The following is a 21491-nucleotide window of genomic DNA, read 5'->3' as shown; positions in this document are numbered from 1 at the left end:
GGAGCCATGAGGATACGCATACCACCTGAGCTCTGGCTCCACACTTCCAATGGCTGGGAACTTCCCCCTCCCACTAGCGTCAGACCTGCTGGATGCTTCTGGGACGCACGCAACGTGGTGTCAGGAAAGGCAGGCAGCCTGCCTTAGCCCTGCTGCACTGCTGACCAGGAGCGGCCTGAGGTAAGGCCATGCCCCAGCACTGAGACCCCTCCTGCACCCCAACCCCCTGCCCCAGCCCTGAGCCCCCACAACCTGGAGTCCACACCTGCACCCCAAAGCCCTCATCCCCCACCCCACCCCAGAGCCCTCACCCCCTGCCCCCAACCCCTGCCACAGTCCAGAACCCCCTCCCACACCCTGAACCCCTCATCCCCATCCCAGAGCCCTCACCTCCTCCTGAACCTCAACCCCCGGCCTCAATCCGCAGCTCCCTCCCGTACTCCGAATCCCTCAGCCCCAGCCAGAGCCCTCACCCTCTCCCACACCCCAAGTCTCTGCCCCAGTCTAGTGAAAGTGAGTGAGGGTGGGGGAGAGTGAGCCACAGAGGGAGGGGAAATGTGGTGAGCGGGGCCTTGTGGAAGGGGGGAGTGGGGGAAAGCACCTCTTGGCAGGGGCAGGGCTAGGGTGTTCAGTTTTGTGCCATTAGAAAGTTGGCAGCCCTAGCCAGGCGGCCGCCTTCTCTACATACCTTCAATTTCATATTAAGTGAACTTTAGAAGTGGAAGTGCCAAACTTCTTTTTTCTTGAATTGGTAAACATCTCGTTTTTTTTTTTTATCTCTTAATTGCTAACTATTCGGTAATATACTACGCCCAGACCTATGCCTCTTTGCCCCTGCCGGTGCGAACTAACTCCAGCGGGCCCCTGCCCTCTCCAGCGGCGCCCCCCCCGCGACCCCTGGCCCCTCCCGCGTCCCCTGCCCGCCCGCCCTGGCCTGGCCCCGCCCTGCCCGCCCGCCCCCGCGCCCCCGCCCCCCCCGCCCCCCCCCCTCCCCGCCCCCCCCCGCCCCGCCCACCCCCCCGCCCCCCAGCCCGCAGCCGCCCCCCTCCCAGCCGCCCCCCCCCCCCCTCCCGCCCGGCCCCCCCCCCCGCCCAGCCGACCCCCCCCCCAGCGCGCCCCCCCCCGCCCCCCCGCGCCCCGCTCCCCGCTCCCGCTCCCCCCCGCCCGGCCCGCCGGCGTCCCCGCGCCGCCCGCCGCCGCCCGTCCTCGCCCGCCGCCGCCCGCCCGTCTCCCCGCCCGCCCGCCCGCCCCCCGCCCGCCCCGCCCCCGGTCCCCGCCCACCGCCCGGCCCGCGCCCGGCCGCGCCCCGCCGCCCGCCCGCCCCCGCCCCGCCGGCGGCCCCCCCCTGCGCCGCCCCCCCCGCCCGCCCGCCCACCCCCCGCCCCCCCCCGCCCCCCCCCTCCCCCCCGCCGCCCGCGCGCCCCCCGCCCGGTCCCTGCCGCCGCGCCGCCGCCCCCGCGCCGCGCCCCTGCGCCCGCCCGCCCCCGCCCCGGCGCGCTGCGGGCTGGCCTGCCCTGTCGCCGCTCCGCTTCCACGCCGCCCCCGGCGCCCCGTCCCGGCCGGATCAGCCAGCGTGCAGGCAGCGCGCGGGGAGGGGAGCAGGGAGGGGGGGCAGGAGGGGAGGGGGGGGGGGGGGTGGGGGGGGGGGGGGGCAGGAAGGCAGGGGCAGAGGGCTTATTCCGTGTATAAGGCGGTTATAATAAGATGGCATCCAACCAAAAAACAAAACATGTGCATGTACATTTATCATTTATACATCATGTCACATACAAAAAATTTCATTTCAAGTGCATGTATTGTGCCATATATGGTTTTTTTTTTATCGATATCACGGTTATCTCGACGCTTTTTGGCAAACCCCTAGGCCGGCGACATAACAGGGTTCAACTGTATTTTCAGCCAGTATTTCTTCTTCAGCGGGGCTCAATTCAGCTTCCTCTTTCCCCTCTCAGGACTCAGCCCTGGGGTTTCAGCATCCCCAAGGACTCGGCCCAGCTTGCTGCTCAGCTAGTCCTCCGTGTGGGGGCATTCCTACTTGAACCTGCCCACCACCACCTGGGCTTGGTCTGCTGCTTCTCCGGCCACTGCAGCTGCAGTGTGAGGGAGCGGAGCTTGGCGGGCAGCGCCCTTGGCACTGGTGGGTGACACTGGGCTGGATTACGCCCAGGACAGCCGGCATAGCTCCCTCAGGGAGGCACAATGCCCCTGGGGCTGCAGAAATGAATCTCCTCCCAGAACCCTGCTGCTCCCACCAGCTCCCACTGCCCAGGTAAAGAGCAGGAGGGGAGGGTCAACCTCTGAGGACTACAACTCCCATGAGGCCTTGGGCTAAAGCGATTGCCTCAAACTACAGCTCCCATGAGGCCTTGGGAAAGGGGCGCACCTGGACTACTCCTCCCATAGTGCATTGGGGGGACAAGCGACGGGCCGGAGTGGCCCGGTTCCCGCCAGTCGCGCGGGTGTCGTGACGCGCACAGCCTGGCGCGCTCCGATGACGATGCGGGGGTGTCATGGCTGCTGTGCGGGAGAGAAGGTGAAGGTGAGAGGCCGGGAGAACGGGGCGGCGGCCGGGCCCGCGGGAGCTGGGGAGGCGGCGGCGGCGCAGAAGCGAGGACCGGGTAGCGGCAGCAGGCCGAGCTCGGGGAGCGGGGCCGCAGGGACACGCCCCCCGGGGAGCAGCTGTGGGGCTGGGTCTCCTCCACCCGTCGCGTACGAGGCCCTGCGTGCCCCCTCGTGTGCAAGGCGCGGGGAGAGGGGCCGGGTCAGGGTGCGCGCACACTCACGTGCACATGGCACGCGGGCTCTGGGTGTGCATACTGTGTGCAGGGCACGGGGACGGTGGGGTTAGGGTGCACACTCACGTGCGCATGGCATGCCGGCTCTGGGTGTGCATACTGTGTGCAGGGCACGGGGACGGTGGAGTTAGGGTGCACACTCACGTGTGCGTGGCACGGGGGCTCTAGGTGTGCATACTGTGTGCAGGGCACGGGGAGGGTGGGATTAGGGTGCACACTCACGTGTGCGTGGCACGCGGGCTCTGGGTGTGCATACTGTGTGCAGGGCATGGGGAGGGTGGCATTAGGGTGCACACTCACGTGCACATGGCACGCGGGCTCTGGGTGTGTATACTGTGTGCAGGGCACGGGGAGGGTGGGGTTAGGGTGTGTGCACTCAGGTGTACAAGGCACATTGTCTTGGTGTGTGTGCTGGGTGTGCCCTCCCAGAGAGGGTGGTGGGGTCAGGGTATGTAATGCCCACATCAACCCCTATGCACAGTCATGCGTGCAAGACCCTGAACTGCCTGCCCTCACAGTCACTCACCCCGAACCCTCCCGGGTCTGTGTGCACCATCTGATCTCGCTCCTTCTCCTCCCCTGACTGGGACAGGCTGGATCCACATTGCCCCAGGAGCTGCCAGACCCAGCCCCACCCAGAGAAGTGAGCACTGTGGAAAGCAGTCATTGGCACGTGGGACAGAGGGAGCTGACCATGCCTGGCTTGTGAAAACTTAACACTCATCCTGAAAGTAAGCTAGGCTTGCAACCTTCCCCCTCTTCCCCTTCCCTGGAGGGGCGGAGTCACTGGTTCATGAAAGGGCAGAAGGGATGGAGGGTGTGATGCTCCTATGATACTTCACTATGGGTGTCTCTGTATGAGCTGTTGATGTAGTGGGCTACAGGCTTCCTCACAGTGTTAATCAAAAAGGATACTTCCCTCTTCCCATTAGGGTCCCTCTGAAGGGCTTAGACTCTTTCATGTTGCAATGCAGTTGGATGTAGGGGCACTAGCGTCGGCTGTTAAAGTAACTTTTCTGAGATATTTATTTAGTAGCACTTTTAGGAATCTTGGGGTGATGCCTTTTGTCCTTCATTTCTGTCCATTCCCTGTGAAGCATCTCTGGCATTGGCTGCTGTTGGAAGACCGGTTACTGGGCTAGATGGACCATTGATCTGACCCAGTATGGCCATTTTTATAATGGAATGCAGTAATTATTGTTCTGGTGCTATAGGGAGCTTCACCAATGCACTGTAATTGCTTTCGGAGACTGAAATTCAGTGTTTTTGCATCTGGTGTCTGTATGCTTGATTCTGTGCTCCAAAGGCATGGGCAGCAGAGTGATTTGGAGCACATGGCAGGGAGCCAAGAACTATGTTCTATTTTTGGCTCTGGGAAAGAGTCCCATCATCTCTTTGCCTCAGTTTTGTCATCAGTACAATGGAGATACAACACTTCTTCAACATCCCTATGAAATATTGTCTAACATTTGGAAGTACTCTAAAAAGTAAAATGCTATAAATTTCAAGAGACACAAAGTGGGTGATGTAATATATTTTAGTGGACCAACTTCTGTTGGTGAAAGTGACAAGCTTTCAAGCTTGCACAGAGCTTGTCTCTTTCACCAACAGAAGTTGGTCTTCTAAAAGATATTAGCTCACCCACCTTCTCTCTCTAATATCCCAGGAACAACGCAGTTACAACAACACTGCAAGCATAAATGGGAAGTAACATTTTTATACTCCCAATACTTTTTTCTGAACTTTATCTATATTAGAAGGAAGTAGAGATTAGAAAAAAGGAAGGATGACAAGTGGCTAGGTTATTAGCATGGTAAGTGGCAGGCCTAGATTCAGTTCCTTGCTCTGGAGTAAGACGGCTGTAGCTGATTGTTCCATAATGTGTTCCGTGAGTTTCTCAGTGACCGTAGATTGGTGGCTTAAATACCATGTGAAACAAAAATCGCAATCAAATTTAGATTTTAAAATTTAAATTGTCCACACAAGAAATCTGGGTGGCAATAACTGGCATGAATCATATTGATCTGCTACTCCGACACTTATATTTGTGAAATATATAGACTCTTTGTAATAGAGTGTTCTTTAAAATGTGTTAGCTATTTTTAGCTGTTTGGGTAATAGACACATTTAAAAAAAACTTGGGCAGGAATTAGCGTTTAAGAATTTGTATCATCTTAGATTTTTTTCCCCACAGCGCAATGTCCCTGTTGTTCACTCGCTCCAAATCCATAGTTGCTGTAAAGAAGGATAAAAGACACATGGCCGAGGTAAATGCTTCTCCACTCAAACATTTTGTCACTGCAAAGAAGAAAATCAATGGCATCTTTGAACAGTTGGCTGCATATATCCAGGAGAGTTCCACATTCCTGGAAGGTAAGCTGTATCCCTGAGTAGCCCGCCATCAAGTGTACAGTAGTGCTTTGTTTATTTCAGTACGTCACACAAAAAACGCTAGGTTAAATGCAATCATTAGACCTGTATACGTATAAAAGACAAAATTGCATCAAATTTGGATAAAGGTACAGGCTTCTGAATGTTCAAGTTGCTCTCAGATTATAGTTATCATTGAACTGATATTTAAAAAAAAAAATTAAGGAAATTAGTCTTGTACTAGGCTGCATTGGTTTTTTTCTGGCTTTAATCCTTTGATTCTTACAGTCCTGACATCTCATTGCTGGCAACATGTGAATGTCACCTGTGACACTGCTGTGCATTTCTTAATCTGTTAATGCCAGAAATTGGCTTTAAGGCTCTTTGGGGTGTGAAATGTCAGCTGTGTGCTGTTCAAGGCCCTCTTTTACATGACAACCCTTAGAGTTAAGAGAGGGGACACTGTTCAACAGCCAGTGAGACAGGCTTCAGGGCATAGGCAAGGTGTACTTGTTTGTGGCCCTCAAACAAGCAGGGTCTGGCTGCCACGCAGATAAATATATAACTACACTCCAGAGACTTAGATTAGATTCATTCAGATTTATTTTGCTGATGATACATTACTTCTGAAATTCAGGGGGACAATTTATTTGCATTTTAGAAACACACAGGAATGTGGAACTTGACCCTGTTACCACAGAAGAGCAGGTATTGGAGGTCAAAGGATACCTGTCAAAAGTCAGTGGCATTAGTGAGGTGCTGGCACGGCGACACATGAAAGTGGCTTTTTTTGGCAGGTGAGTTGGATAATTGTGTTGCCTGGACTCTTCTCAATGAAGCAACTGGGATCTTTAGGATCATGGCCAGTGAAAAGTATTTATAGGAACACAAACTGTCCAGACTCTGAAATGTAAAAGTCTGATCATCATTGGTATTCTCTCACTTTCGTTTAGAATCCCTCACTCTGTTTAGAAGTGGGTTCTAGCCCACGAAAGCTTATGCCCAAATAAATCCTTTTAGTACTGATTGACCAGCAAGTTGCATATGGCAGCTAATGCACTACGGTCATGTTTACACTGAGGGGCTGCTTCTGGCGCAGTTCTGACAGTGTGAAGAGGTGTGATCGCCGATCAACATATCTGAGCTGGCAAAAGCCCCAAGAATACACTCAGACACACCAGCAAAACTGCAAAATTAGTGGTATGGCTTGTTTTGCTCAGGGGAGATAGAATAATCTATACTGAACAAAACACCCACATTAGGAGTGCTCTTCTGGTGTAGTATTTCAGTATTCCTATGCCGATAGAATGCTTCTAATACATGACCTACCACTTTCTGGAGCTGGTTGGGACATGAGATTTGAGTGGCTATAATATGCAAAGAGCACAGCTGTGTCTTGAGAGCCCCAATGAATCATTCTGCATTTAACCCCAGGACAAGCAATGGAAAAAGCACAGTGATAAATGCCATGCTGTGGGATAAAGTCCTTCCCTCAGGCATTGGACACACCACTAATTGTTTCCTGCGTGTGGAGGGGACGGACGGTCACGAGGCCTTCCTACTTACTGAAGGCTCAGAGGAGAAGAGAAGTGTCAAGGTAAGTTCCTAAGTAGTATATGATGATGATGGACTTTGTCCCAATCTAAGAGATTTCAGAAAGGAATTTTCTCTTGATAAGGGTAATCTCAGTAATGTGTGTGAGGAATCCTGCCCTTGAGCAGTTCCTAATAGATGGAGCCCTTTCTCAGCAGGGACATGTGTGCAGTTTTATGGGGCAGCCCCTTTTTCAGTAAAGGGAGAAAATAACTCTCATTTGGGTCTTGACTTATTCTTGTCTGTGAATATTTCAGGGCGGGGAGATAATTATTCTAGCAGTTATCAGACATTAATAACATACTTCTGTCGATCTTTTCTCGCTCCCTCCCTTCCCTTCGACAGACAGTCAACCAACTGGCTCATGCTCTCCATCAAAATGAATTTCTGAATGCTGGCAGCCTGGTCAGTGTGATGTGGCCCAATTCCAAATGTCCTCTCTTAAAGGATGATCTAGTGCTTATGGACAGGTGAGAGATTTCACTCTTCCCGTACAGAGACTGTGATGTGAAGTGACCTGGAAGCACAGCTGAGAAATGCAGATGGAGTGCCACTTAATAATTCCTTCATTTCCTGAACTAAATAGCCCCAGAACACAGTGTAGCTCAAGTATGGACATTAGCTGCGCTGAGCAGCTACACCTTTTGAAAGCATCTTTTGTAAGAAAATGTAATGTGCTGCTTTCTTCTTCTTCTTTGGAGAATGTCTAATTGTATTTTTGAAGTTTCACAGCTCTCGTGACATGTTTTTCTGTTATCTGTAGCCCTGGCATTGATGTAACCACAGAACTGGACAGCTGGATTGACAAGTTTTGTCTGGATGCTGATGTATTTGTGTTGGTGGCAAACTCTGAGTCCACGCTGATGCAAACGGTAACTCGAATTCCACTTGTAAATGCTTGCTGGTTTGGGGTAAATGCTTTGACATTTTGCATATTGATATGTGATTTCCTTGTTTAGGAGAAGCAGTTCTTCCACAAAGTGAACGAGCGTCTGTCTCGCCCCAACATTTTTATCCTGAATAACCGCTGGGATGCATCAGCTTCAGAACCTGAATACATGGAAGAGGTTTGTGCCATATTTAAATTGGTGTTCACTCAAACTGGGATCCGTTCTGTGAGCCGAGGAATGGCTAGCGGTAATAGAGGATGATGCTCTTACATATAATAGAGGATGATGCTTTGCTTACCATAATGAGAAGTCATCTGGCAGACAGTATGGTCTAATGATTATTGTCGCTGACATTTTTGGGGTCCTGTGACAGATCACTTAATATCTTCGTGCCTCAGTTTATGTATTTGTAAAATGGTTAGAGTATTCAACTATCCCACAGGGGTTTTGTGTGGCTTAATGTATGAAAAGTGCTTTGAGACCCACAAAGTAGCTATAAAAGAGCAAAATATTTTTATTGTAGACTTGTATTGCTATATAGGGCCTGCAGGGGGCATCTGGTTGCCTGATCCTGTTGAATGCAATGGTGTGGACTATCAAGCAGACTTTAAAACAGTGTGTCTGGGTGGGTTTATCCTTCAGGTCCGTCGACAGCACATGGAGCGCTGCACCAGTTTTCTAGTGGATGAACTGGGTGTGGTGGATCGAGCGCAGGCTGGGGACCGCATCTTCTTTGTGTCAGCGAAGGAAGTGCTAAATGCCAGGATCCAGAAAGCTCAAGGGATGCCGGAAGGAGGTAGGAAAACTACCAGCTCTGTCTTTCATTTCATTTGTGCGGGAAGGTAAAGATTGTCTTATCCCAAATAATGAATTGGTGATTTAACTAAGAAGTGGGGGAGTGAAGAGAAGCCAAAATTAAACAAGAAGGCATCTGGCAGGTCAGTAGAACCAGCCCCAGAGATGTTTCTGCCTTTCCTGCTGGTGCTTCAAATTCTCTGTTAACTTTCTGTAAATTTGCCCTGGTAACCTTGTGTCCTCCACCTTGTCCTAGGTGGAGCATTGGCAGAAGGTTTTCAAGTAAGAATGTTTGAGTTTCAAAACTTCGAGAGACGATTTGAGGTGAGCACTACAGTCCTCTTGAGGGGGCGGGGGAAAGAATGGAGCCTGTAACTTTGGGCTGTTGACAGTAAATGATGCAGAAGAGAGGTCTATGTTAATGCCTCTGGTTGCTGCTGATTTTCTGATGGCTGCCTCTGTGTGCACAGGAATGCATCTCACAGTCTGCAGTGAAAACAAAGTTTGAGCAGCACACAGTGAGAGCCAAGCAGATTGCTGAAGATGTTCGCCTTATCATGGACTCTCTGCATATTGCTGCCCAGGAGCAGAGGTGAGCAGCTGCAGAGACTCAGTGCACACAAGACTGAAGCATGCACTGAATATTTCTGGGAGGGAGTCTGGGAAACATGAGTATCAGGCCTTTGCTTTTAAAATCACAATAGAGCATACAAAATTTCTAGGGACAGGAGGACACATACCATTACTCCTGCATCTAATGTATAATTATGGAGAAACCCCCTATCTCTCCTGTATGCTACTTGTGTGTAACGTGTCTTAGATATTGTTAGTGCCTGTCCTTGGGAAAGAGAATCTCTGCTCCCCCCAAATGTCTTACCTCTGGGATTCCATTTAGCTTGAAGATCAGAGATGTGCGGATGCTTCTTTCTGATAGGCACCTTCTTTTCTCAGGGTTTACTGCCTGGAGATGCGAGAGGAACGACAGGAGCGCTTGGGTTTTATTGACAAACAGCTGGAGCTGCTCACTCAAGACTACAAGATGAAAATAAAACAGATCACAGAAGAGGTAGAAAGACAGGTAAGGAACAGGTGCTTTGTTGGCCTAGAGGCCAATCAGAGGGATGAAAGGAAAGGTGTGAAGGGTTGACTGGAAGATGGGAGGCGGATTAGGAGCTGAGAAAACACAACATACTGAATAAGCACTGAAGTCACAGGTTCTGCTAAAACATATGTGGTGGAGGTATTGCTGTAGGGGTAACCGGTTTATCTGTGTGTTGCTGCTTATTAGCAAATCAATCTTTCTAACAGCTTTTTTCAGCTATCCTGGGAATAATCTTGAGTTTTCTCTGCTAGTGTTCCAGATAACCCTGTACATACAGTATGTGGTTGCACTTTCAGGTGTCAAATGCAATGGCTGAAGAGATTAGGCGGCTCTCAGTGTTGGTAGATGACTACCAGATGGATTTCCATCCATCTCCAGTGGTCCTCAAAGTTTACAAGAATGTGAGTAATGACACTGGCTTTTAACATGTTGTACCACCCACCTAAACAATTTTGTTTCTTGCTCTGATGACTCAGAAATTGCCACCAGCTGTTCAAAATACGTAACTTTCAAGTGCACAGGGGTTAGGCACAGTTTTTTGTAGTGTGGAAATTATTAGTTTATATTTGTCTCTTGTGCTTTGAGGGTTTCATTACATCCCAGAAAAGGAACCGGGGCTTTCCAAACTAACCTAGTAGTAATAGACTGGTATAAAAAAAAATATATAGTATTTAATTGCAGGGTATGACAGTAAGGCACTAGTTGTCTTAGTATCTTGTTTCACTTTGTATGGTGTAGATGAAATGTAAACAGCATTTTCACCAAAGCAGAGGGCATATGGTCACTTCTATTTTTCCTTGCCCCCTCTTGCAATATTGGACTACTTTTAACAGATGGCGGGATTGGGGGTGGACAGAATGTATGCTTCCTATTTTGAACTGCCTGTTTTGGTGATTCCAGCACCTGCAGTTAACGAGCAGTCTGGATAATGATGCATCTTGTGTCTGGATTTGCTTCAGTGTCAGCCTCTGTTTTCTGTCTGTTTCAGGAACTACATCGACACATTGAGGAGGGTTTGGGCCGTAACATGTCAGATCGATGTTCTAATGCCATCACTGGTTCCCTGCAAACCATGCAACAAGAAATGATAGGTCAGTACAGCATGTAAAGAACCAGCCCTTACTACAGACAAATGAGAATAAGTCTAGCATGGCAATTGTGTCCATGCAAGTTTAGATGGGCTGTGAGGGCTGATGAACTGGTTGCAACTTCTCAATTAATAATGCCTTGTTTAGTGAGACTGTAGTTCAGAGTGTCTGCATGGTCCCTCTTAAATACCTGTTTTCAGGGGTTTTCCGTGTCATGAAACTCATTCTGGATTGAAACTTCACACCCACCTCCTCTGCTTGGGAGCAGTTTGTTCTATACAATTTCAAAAACAATAGAACTTTTGATGAGGCTTATGCAGCAAAAATGCAGTGGCACTAACTAAAAGGCTTGCAGATCTTGCTGTGACAAGATGCTCTGGACAAGACCTCGTTGCAGGAATAGGAATCTTCTCCGTGTTACCGCAAAAAGGTTTGATATTGTGATGTGCACAGTTTGCAATACTTTCAGTTAGTCCCACTGCAGGGGCTTTTTGCCGGTTGCTCTAGCAAAGCTCCCGCCCACAGCTGGTAGGAACCATACTTTTCTTGAAGCAGTTTCAAAATTATTTTATGAAACATAGTTTATGGTTTAGTGTGGTCAAGACAAAGTGGCCATTTGTTTTAAATAAAACCAAATGGTGGAGATTTGATGCATTTTCCTCTTTTAATGTCAGAGCATGTGCTAATTTATATAATGGAAGGGGTAAACGATACCTCTGGCAACTTCTGTGCAACAGAGATTCTCAGACTATGGATCATAGACTGCAGTGGTCCATAGATTAGAGGGAACTATCCGCAGACCACCTGAATGGTGCTCACAGACCACTGGTGGTCGCCAGACCACTGTTTGAGAACCTCTGCTCTAGGTAACTGTGGGGAAGTGATAGGGGAAAGAGGAGAGAAGCAGCAAGGGAAGGGTCCACAGAAGGATCTCTCACAAAGTGGTCTATAAAATGGAAAATTGGAGAATGACTGCTCTGGGGAACCTTAGTGCCATATTTGGCCATAATGAATTTCAGATCCTACCAGTTGTTCTGGGTCAGGTTTGGGTGGGGTTTTTTTTGTTTGTTTTTTATTATTATTATTTATTACTATTTTTTTAAGAGACACCAATTAACTGATAAACAAGGTAAGCACAGAACTGAGAGCTTGTTTGATTCCAGTCATGGCCATTCGTAATTATGCTGACGTTTTTCCTATCCTCTCCCATTTCTCACCTGCAGATGGTTTAAAGCCCCTTCTCCCAGTCTCTCTACGGGGTCAGATAGACATGCTGATCCCCCGGCAATGCTTCACACTCAGCTATGACCTGAACTGTGACAAGCTTTGTGCCGACTTCCAGGAGGACGTTGAATTCCATTTTTCTCTTGGCTGGACAATGCTTGTGAATAGGTTTTTGGGACCAAAGAACAGTCGCCGGGCCTTGATGGGCTATAATGACCAGGTATGACATCTCATTAAATGTTCAGTGGGTCAGTAGTAGATACTGGGTTTCACTGAAGACTTCAGTGGCTGTCAAAGCTCTGAAAGAAACAGCTGTGGCTTGCGTTCTCCCTTTTATCTGCGGCTTTTTTTCTTTTTCCCTTCTAATTAGATTCAACGTCCTTTACCTTTAACCCCAGCGAATCCCAGTCTGCCTCCCCTACCCCAGGGTTCTATGACCCAGGAAGAGCTCATGGTGTCTATGGTGACTGGATTGGCATCACTGACTTCCAGAACTTCCATGGGGATCCTCGTGATTGGTGGAGTGGTGGGTTGAAAATCTCTGTACAGACAATTGTTTCTCAGAGCTAGTTGTGCTGTTTGATTTGGAGAGTTATTTAGACTGCAGGCTTCAGTCAGTAACTGATGTGATATTCATCCATCGTGGAGCCTAGAGCGAAGTGTTGTATCCCAAGGAACATCAAAAGGGGAGAGATCCACTGAACTATTGCACTTGAAGTTTGGGGGTGGATTCGGGGCTGTTAAGATTAAAGTAACACTTTCAAAGCACATTACAAACATTAACTACTACTCTTCTGAGCGTGGGTGGTAAGTAAGTATTATTCCCATTTCAATGGCGGGGAAGCTAAGACAGAGGTGGAGGCTGAAACTTTCGCAATCAGTCTCTGGTTTTGTGTACTTTCACTTTTGGGATTCCCAACTTCAGACATTTTGGGCTGTTTTTTTTTCCCCCCAGAGGTGCTGAGTTCCTGCAGCTCCCATTGATTTGGGGTTGTGGGTGCTTAGCTCCTTCAAAAATAAGCTCTACGTGCCTCAAGCTGGGCATCCAAAATTAGAAGTCGAAAGAATTGGCTGAAGTTGCACAGCACATCCTTTCTAGAACAGGAGCTAGAGTCCAAGTCCCTAGTCCATATATGGAAGATCTCTTTAAGAAGCTCTTGCTTAATTGCCTACACTTCAGAGACAGGAATACCGTGAAGAGGAAAGGGATCCCTTACACTTATGGACCTTTTTCAAGAGTTTTCTGTTCCATTGTAAGAAGTTAGCATCATTCTTGGCTGATGACTTACTTGTGCCACCTTTCTACTGTGCTTATTGCAGGTCTGGAAGGCTGTGGGCTGGAGACTGATTGCTCTCTCTTTTGGCCTTTACGGGCTACTGTATGTATATGAGCGCCTCACTTGGACTATGAAAGCGAAGGAGAGAGCCTTCAAACGCCAGTTTGTGGAGTATGCGAGTGAGAAACTGCAGCTCATTGTCAGCTACACAGGCTCCAACTGCAGCCACCAAGTCCAACAGTGAGTTGCCTCAGTTCAACTAATCTCTTTTAAATAACACCATTTTCAAGGTACTCTCCATTAAGCCACGTAAGGCCAGCTGTCACCCTGGCTACCACATGACAGGTCTGTTGTACGTAGTCTGTACTCCCAGATCTAAAAATGTACAGTGATGGATGAGCATGCATTGAAACTTTATCACATGTATTTCTAAAGCACCTGTCATCATAGTAACCTGGTGCTTTTAAACATGAGTACTAATACTTCAGGAGTATCAAATTCTGAAGTTTCTATGCCACTGTCCAGAACTTGCAGTAAATTCCCTGTCGTCCACTGACTGTGAAATGTTCTGAAGCTGGAATGGGAAGGGAGAGTGTCAAGCTAGGCTTACTGGAGGTGGTATAATCAAATCATTGCACAGTGTAAATACCTTTTGAGTTTGATCTCTTCTCTCTTCCCTCCTCTCTCCATTTTCTAGGGAGCTTGCTGGGACATTTGCTCACTTGTGTCAGCAGGTGGATGTCACACGGGAGAATCTTGAGCAGGAAATTGCTGCCATGAATAAAAAAATTGAAATCTTGGACTCATTGCAAAGCAAAGCAAAACTGCTCAGGTGAGATCTTTGCTTCCTGACAGCAAATTCATGGAGAACTGTCTGTATACTGTGCCATCTTTAGTGGAGTCACAATTACATGTAATGTAGAGATTTCCCTGGACTGTTTAGGTCAGAATGTGCCTTACTGTAGCATCAACTCACTCCTGCTTGGAAGTGAAGTAAACATGGTCCTTGTTCTCTGAATCTTCCAAAGAGCCAATGCGTGTTCCTAAGGGACCAGATCTTACATTGCTTCTGAACAGAGATCTGTTGTATGTCCTTTCGTGTAGATGGCATTGCCTTTGTTCAGCCTGTAAGAAGAGAGGGTTCCAGGGATGTTCCTGGAGCTTTGGTAGCAGTTGGGTTGTTACCTTCAGCCTCTTCCTTTCTTCTGTAGGAAAAACTGATTTTTTTTCCCTACACTGCCAGACATTTTTAGTCATCTGGCGCTAGTCAGATTTCTGGGACTTCACCATTTTCTTCTGACTCTCGATCTGGTCAGGATCATCACAAACCCAAGAAAACTATGGGTCCTACAAGGTCCTTCAGGACCACTCGTATCTCCTAAAATGAGACAAAGGGCCTTTTCCCCTCCTCATTTCAGGGCATGTGAGTTTCTGCAGCTCACCTTCATTCCAGATGGGCAGGGAGCTCCCCTCTCAGATATTCCACTCCCACAAACAGTGGATGAGATCACTTTAAACTTGCAACTAGGATTTTGGTTTGAACCCCAAAACTTATAGATCACTGTCCATGCAAGCTCCCTGACCTAGAGTAGAGACACCTAGTTATGGGACTCTTTGGCAGCTCTCTCCATTCTTTGCCACTCGTGCATCCCTTTCATAGCTTTTCAGACTAGAGTGAACTAACTTCAATGCATAGGCCTAACTGAGACTTTTTTCTTCCTTCTTGCAGGAATAAAGCAGGCTGGCTGGACAGTGAACTCAACATGTTCACGCATCAGTACCTGCAGCAGAGCAGATAATGTGAGAAGGCAAAAAACCATTTCCCTTCAGTGCTCTCTTAACTGCTGCAGAGAACATGGTGGGTGATGGAATCCCTAAGGAGCACGAGCAAAAGCAAGCTGTTGCGTGGTCTATCACCATATGAACAATGGGATTCTTCTTTCCCCTATCATGTCCAACCTCTCAACACACCTCTCTTCCTGCCTGCCAGGGAGATTAGGAGGAATTTCTGCTTCATACACTTACAGGAGGCTTTTGTAATGCAGAACGAAGTAGGGTAGTTTGTCAGTTGTTTTAAAAAAAAAAAAATCTCACTAATCACCAAAGTTAATCAAGTTCAAAACTTCCCCCTTGATGAATTATCACCTTAATATGTAAAGATGGCTCTTGATAATCCTTTGAGGTAGTCTCAAGATCAGACGTGTGTGTGAAAAGCAGCTAGTCATCTAAACGCAGACCATTGCCCCCTCCTCCTCCCACACATCTAGAGGCCCATATGTCACTCTAACAGCCCATGCAGAGACCTATCCACACTTCTTCGTTACTCTTCAATTGCAATACAGCGGGGGAGAGACTTGCTGGAGAGAGAGCGGAAGAGAGACTTGCTGCTCTTTTTCTTTCCATGGAGAAGTGTCAGTGCAAATAAGACCCAGGAGTAGAAAACAAATCATTTTTTGATTGTGGGTTGGGATCCTGCTATAGTAAATTTCTTCTCCTGGTCTCTGGGTTTTGGGCATCTTCCTCCTGCAAGCTCTTCAGTTTAAGAAAGCTCTTTGCCTAGCCCTGTGTTACTTGAGAGACAAATCATGGCAGAGACAAAACTGACTGACTGTCGTCATGTAGTTATTGTGGAGTTAGTGGAATTAGGAGTTGCATTTGGTGACCTGGTAAATTGGTATCTTATTGAGAAAGATAAGCAGGATCTGAGACGGGCCAGTCAGCAGGTTGTGAATAGCTACTTTATGAAATATATAGACAAATGTGTTTTTTAAAAGTGCGTGTTTTGGGATGCAGGCTTCTGGAATTCCATTATCACTACATGGCCTTTAGGACAGGGTAGATTACAAGCTGTAGGAGATCTTGCTTCATGTAGAGCTTCTATAGGATGTTACTGTCTGCATTAATATGGTTCCATTGGGGGGGATGTTAAACAGAATGAAGATGGGCTGATCCAGTTCAGCTCATATGGCACCAAGAAGACGTGTATTGGTGTGGGAATTCCATGCCAGGGAAGCAATGGGTCACCATAACTTTATAAGCTTTGCTTTATTTGTAAACAGATCAGATTGGTTTTGGGGTTTGCCCTAAATGCAGTTTAATTCTGATCATATTCAGAACAATGTGGTCCTGACCCTGTTACCATTGAAACTGGGGGGTAAAACTCCCACTGATTTCAATAGCAGCAGGATCAGGTTCCCCCCCTGTTTGGGGAAAATGCTTCTCCACCATGTGTAGTGATGGGGCTTTTCTTTTTCCCATGGCATGTCTCCAGAAGTCAGAGATGTCTCTAAAGAATCCAGAATGAAAACTCTAAGGAGGTCCCAGCTGAGGTTAGAAAGACTGAAGGGAGTTTGTCATATTGACAATGATACTTGAAAATGGTATCAACAGGCTTTAGAACGATTTCTTGCTCAAGTACAGATGTCGATACCCATGTGCCAGTAACCAGCGTACTTGCTTCTCATCTATTCCCGGAAAGGAGGAGGGAGATGTTATCCGGTGTCTGAGGGAGGATAAATAGTGAAGTAGCATTAAGACAGTTAAGTTATTTTAACCTCGAAGCACTAGGATTTGGGATTTTCCAGTAGATTAGCACAGAGTGTTGGTAGACTGAGAGTTCTGTTAAGTTCTTGTCACAAGAAGCAAGTCAGTTGCATTTTGGGATGGAAGGGAGGGGAATAGATTCTGCCAGGGGATGGCTCAGGCATTAGCTATGGGATAATGGAACATTTGAATCCAACTCCAACTGGTTTGAATCCAACTCCAACTGGAAAGTCATGGCCTTCTGATGGCTCTTCAGTAGCCTTTGGGGAATGAGAATAATTTAGTCTGTTTCCTAAAGAATGTGCGTTCACACCAAAGTTGCCATCACAGCTTGCAGTAACTTGTTCCCGAGCTCAAAGACTGAATAGGCAAAGAGACTGAATTCTTGCCTCTGCAGGTGGTTTCTCCAGGTCATTGTTGTGGGTGTATGTGTAAACAGAGGCAGCAGCATGTTCTGTTGATAAACTCCACCCTTCAGACTGCAGGGCTGCTAATCCAGCATTACAGCAGGCTGTATGGTTTGAAACAATAGGCAGATCCCTGCTGCAGTAGGAAATTCTTTGTTCCCGAGTGCAGGAAGGATAATGCTGTGTTACATGGGGACTCTGGAAAGTGTTGATGTGACTTTCTGGGACGAGGGCTTCAAGTGGCCAGGTCTTTGTGCAGACCCCGGGAGATAATCTGATAAGTGCCATAGGCTTCAAATCAGATAGTATATTGTGGTCTTTGAACCCCCTTTAGAGGATAGTAGAAGCGAAACAGGGTATCTTGCTATTGAGTTGATATTGCTAATGCTTTCTCCAGAGATTTTTGGTGAGTTGGGCATTCTCACTATAGCAGTGAAACCCCTCGCTCTACAGGCCAGATAAGAATTACTTGAACCTTTTTTAAAGCAAAATTGTTAACGCAGGCAGAGAAATGTTCTTAAGAGCATCTAACCCTAGCCACCTACAGTCTGGAGAAGATTGCCTTATGCATGTTATATTAACAGAATCAAAGTTAAACATAATTGCCATTTAATTTGATTCTTCTAAAACTAAAGCAAAGTACAACTGAACTCCTTTAATACAGACGGGTGGAAGAGTTCACAGTGTTGCTGTATATTATGGAGACAGTTCGCCTCTGCCTCCTAATGGGGAGTGATCAACTCTTATGTATGAGAGCAAAGGATTGCAAGAACAGACTCCTCCAGGTTCATATTAAAGAAGTTTGGCTAAATGCACTTTATTTTATTGCTGCTAATTTACTTTTTTTTTTCTTGTTTTTTTTTGGTGTTGAGTTGATGGAACTCTTAAATCTTCTTAACAGTGAGTTTTTTCTCTGCTGTATTTAAGATGATACATTTGCATGAATTATTCCTGTATCAATGCGGTTAAAATTGGAAACCAAAATAAAAATGAATTGGGGGGGGGAAAAATTGTGTGTCTGTCCTACCTATCTCGATACAAAATCTTCATGAGCTAGTTCAGTAAATTCTGAAGAAAACGTGCTTTGGCGTAACAGTGAATAGCTCTTATTCATCATTTGTTGTTAATAGCCTATTGTTGATCATTTTATATTAACCACTTGGGAGTTCTCCACTGTACTGTCTTCACAGCAAAACTTGGCAGGCCCACATGTATGAGATCATTTTATCTCATCAGGTGGGATTCGAGTCTGAGAAGGAGGAACTGAATCAGTGATTTCTTGAGAAGATTGCCTAACTATTAGTGGTTGACTAATGCTATGTAAAAGTTAATCCTCACATCATCGGACAGAGGTTAAAGGCCAGATTTCCAGGAATGTTTGACCAACTGGGGCGTCTGCTGACTTCAGTTGTGAGTTGCGGGTGCTTAGCACTCCTGAAAAATCAGAGCCAGAGTAACGCATCCTAGGGTATGTCTACACTACAAGACTATTTCGAATCAACTTAATTCGAATTTGTGGAATCGACCTTATGAAGTCGAAGTTGTGTATCCACACTAAATACACTAGTTCGACTGTGTGAGTCCACAGTAACGGGGCCAGTGTCGACTTTGGAAGCGGTGCACTGTGGGAAGCTATCCCACAGTTCCCGCACTCCCCGCTGCCCATTGGAATTCTGGGATTTCCCCCCAATGCATGCTGGGGGGAAAAAATGTGTCAAGGGTGGTTTTGGGTAACTGTCATCATTGAACCGTCAATCACGCCCTCCCTCCCTCCCTCCCTGAAAGCGCCTGCGGGCAATCTGTTTGTGCACTTTTCTGTTCAGTGACAGCGCGGGCGCCACAGCACTTTGAGCACGGATCCCGCTGCAGTTATGGCCGTTGTCAACTCCTCGCACCTTATCGTCCACCTCTTCCACAGTCAGCTGCTGAGAAATAGGGCTACTTTTCAATGGTGCTGCGAGCACTGGTGGACCATGGGGGACGTTTTACCAACATCAACGTTGGGTGGCCAGGCAAAGTTCTTGACGTGCGTGTTTTCAGGAACTCTGGTCTGTTTAGACGCCTGCAGGAAGGTAGTTTCTTCCCGGACCACAAAATAAGTCTTGGGGATGTGCAGATGCCTATAGTGATCGTCGGGGACCCAGCCTACCCGCTAATGCCCTGGCTGGTGAAGCTCTGTGCAGGCGCCTTGCACAGCGACAAGGAACTCTTCAAGTACCAGCGAGCAGTGAGCAGCGTGACCTGTGACTGTTCAGTTTCTTTAAAGAGAAGCTGAACCTGCCCCTGTTTCTTTACCAAGTTACTGTTGACTAGCATCTGCAGTTACATACCCCGTCCACCCCGCTTCCCCAACTTCCAACACACGTTTAAAAATAAAATACATGTTCCACTGTAACTTTACAAAGGTTTCTTTATTGATGACTTTGCGTTACAGGGTTGAAACTGGGACACGGACTGTGCTGGGTAGGGTGTGCAGTGATGTAAAGACCGCCTCTAAACTCAAGGAATGACAGGCTCCTGCTCCCAGAGCGGTCTGCAGTGCCGGACTGGATGTTTCAATGGAGCCTGCCATCCCTCCTTTTTGGGACTCTGTGTGCGGGGGCTATGTGGCCTTTTGGCGGGGGAGGACGGATACAGATTCCTCTGCTGCATGGCTCTGTGGTCCAGGACAGGGACCGTTGCATGAGATCTGTAACCCCCCTACCCCGCTACAAAGTCACGTACCCCCCCACCCACACAGAACCTGCAAACCACCTCCCGTACCGACCAGGGTGCGTACTGACTGCAGTGTGTGTGTGACCTGCTGCTGATCCTGCCCCCATGTCTGTACCCTGGTAAAGGTGAGGCCTCTGCAGTGTGTATAGGAGAGATTAGGGTTATACTTTTCACTGAGCAAAGCTTGTACTTCACCATGTCTTCCAGAGACGTTTGCAGCTCTATCAAATGCACAAGCAGCCATCTGTTTGGGGTCCTACTGACAAGCATTTAACTCTAAGATGTGGGATGTCACAGATGCAGCCGATGTGTCTTCTATAACTTGAACATCTAGAAATGTATCTACTGGCCTACCACTGACATCAAGATAACATACACAATGACTTGATGCCCATTTGCATCGGTGCATTCATCAGCCATGTATGCAAATTTTTTGAATGTGGTGAGAGAGGTCTTCACTTTTTCAACTGTTGAGTCTTTCACTGTTGCACCACATGCTTCTAGCCAGTCAGTTGAGTTTCTTGCAGAAAGAGAGTGAGCATTTTGCTGCTCTTGTTCGGAATCAGTGTTCAACTTCAGGATGAAAAAGTGACAGTGCCCTTAATGTTAGCCTCCAGGTTGTAGTGTGAGTTCTCTCTTGTTTAAATAGAAAGTATGATGCCACAGCCATGTTTGTTTGCATGAACTGTGTTGTCGCTCCACCTTTCTTAACAGCCTCATTAACACTCACCGGTGTTGGCCTTGGTCAGTGGAGACTGAGTTCAGAGGTGCTTTCACATGAGTTCACCTCCCAGGTGGGGGTCAAAAAGGCACCTTGCTCGTTCCTCTAGCTGTTCAGAGTTTGCTCTGGCCACTTGTTGTGCCACTGTTCACTCCATCGCTCTGTTGCCAGTGGCCCTGTACCATTACCTGCTGCTGTGACCTGCCACTGTGACCTCTGCGAGTTAGTCTCTTGAGGTTCGGCCCAGCTCTCAGGGGCGAACCTTGCTGGTAGTGCAGACTGGGCCGTCTCTTCCACAGAAACATGTCCCACAGCAGGTCTACGCACTTAGCTGAAATCACTGATAATCAGGTCTGTAGTGGTCACTTAACAAAACAGAAGACTAGCGATGGAGCCTAATCAACTCTCTCTTTAAACAGTGGAGAGGGGCAGGTCCGATAGTACTTGTGACTCATGCAGACATCAAGCAAAACACCTATCTCCACCCTCTCTTGGTGCCCTCAATCAGCACAGGCTAAGTACAGTTCTACTCCTACAATAACAACAACAACATTTCATTACCCCCTTGCATTCAAGTGATTTGTAACTCAACTCCAGCCAAAATCTATCACTTGGGCAACACAGCTCTGTTTGCTGGATACCTAGGTAGATTAGGTGTGAATGTAAATACATTCTGGTCCTGAAGCCTTTTCCCCTCACCTCTGTACTAGCTGTCAGGGAGGGCTCATTTAGACTTTGCTTACAAATCAGAATTTGAAAGTATTAGGTTGGCCGATGTCACTGAAATGAATGCACTCACATTGGCCTAAAAACTAACAGCTGGATCAGAAAGCTAGTCTGTGGTCATCCTTTTCAAATCTAGGCTACTTTTTTCAGCTACAGGTATTTCCATAGGCTTTTCAAGTGTGTATGAATGTTTCAATTTCCAATCACCAAATTGCCACTACTGCATGTAACTAGTTCACCAAACT

General features: G+C 47.7%; 1 protein-coding gene across 6 annotated transcripts; it reads left to right on the top strand.

Annotated features, from left to right (window-relative positions):
• The first annotated feature begins 2389 nt into the window (after positions 1-2389).
• Positions 2390-17569, top strand: MFN2 (mitofusin 2). 6 transcript variants are annotated; one of them, XM_039509357.1, is made up of 19 exons: positions 2390-2539; positions 3388-3526; positions 4990-5168; positions 5827-5962; positions 6600-6762; positions 7104-7228; positions 7522-7630; positions 7718-7825; positions 8291-8444; positions 8700-8767; positions 8914-9035; positions 9395-9521; positions 9842-9946; positions 10534-10636; positions 11857-12077; positions 12228-12383; positions 13178-13374; positions 13832-13966; positions 14864-17569. In XM_039509357.1, exons 3-19 carry the CDS (start codon positions 4994-4996, stop codon positions 14931-14933), a joined length of 2274 nt encoding a protein of 757 aa, XP_039365291.1. In that variant the 5' UTR covers positions 2390-2539; positions 3388-3526; positions 4990-4993; the 3' UTR covers positions 14934-17569. The 6 variants fall into 6 exon arrangements, with proteins under 6 accessions (XP_039365291.1, XP_039365296.1, XP_039365295.1 ...); XM_039509359.1 differs by having other exon boundaries at positions 2447-2533; XM_039509358.1 differs by lacking the exon at positions 2390-2539 and adding an exon at positions 2556-2618.
• Positions 17570-21491: the final 3922 nt, after the last annotated feature.

This window comes from Mauremys reevesii, linkage group 21, assembly GCF_016161935.1.
Source record: "Mauremys reevesii isolate NIE-2019 linkage group 21, ASM1616193v1, whole genome shotgun sequence".
Lineage (NCBI taxonomy): Eukaryota > Metazoa > Chordata > Testudines > Geoemydidae > Mauremys > Mauremys reevesii.
Note: the sequence above shows the minus strand (reverse complement) of the source record. Positions and strands in the feature narration are given on the sequence as shown.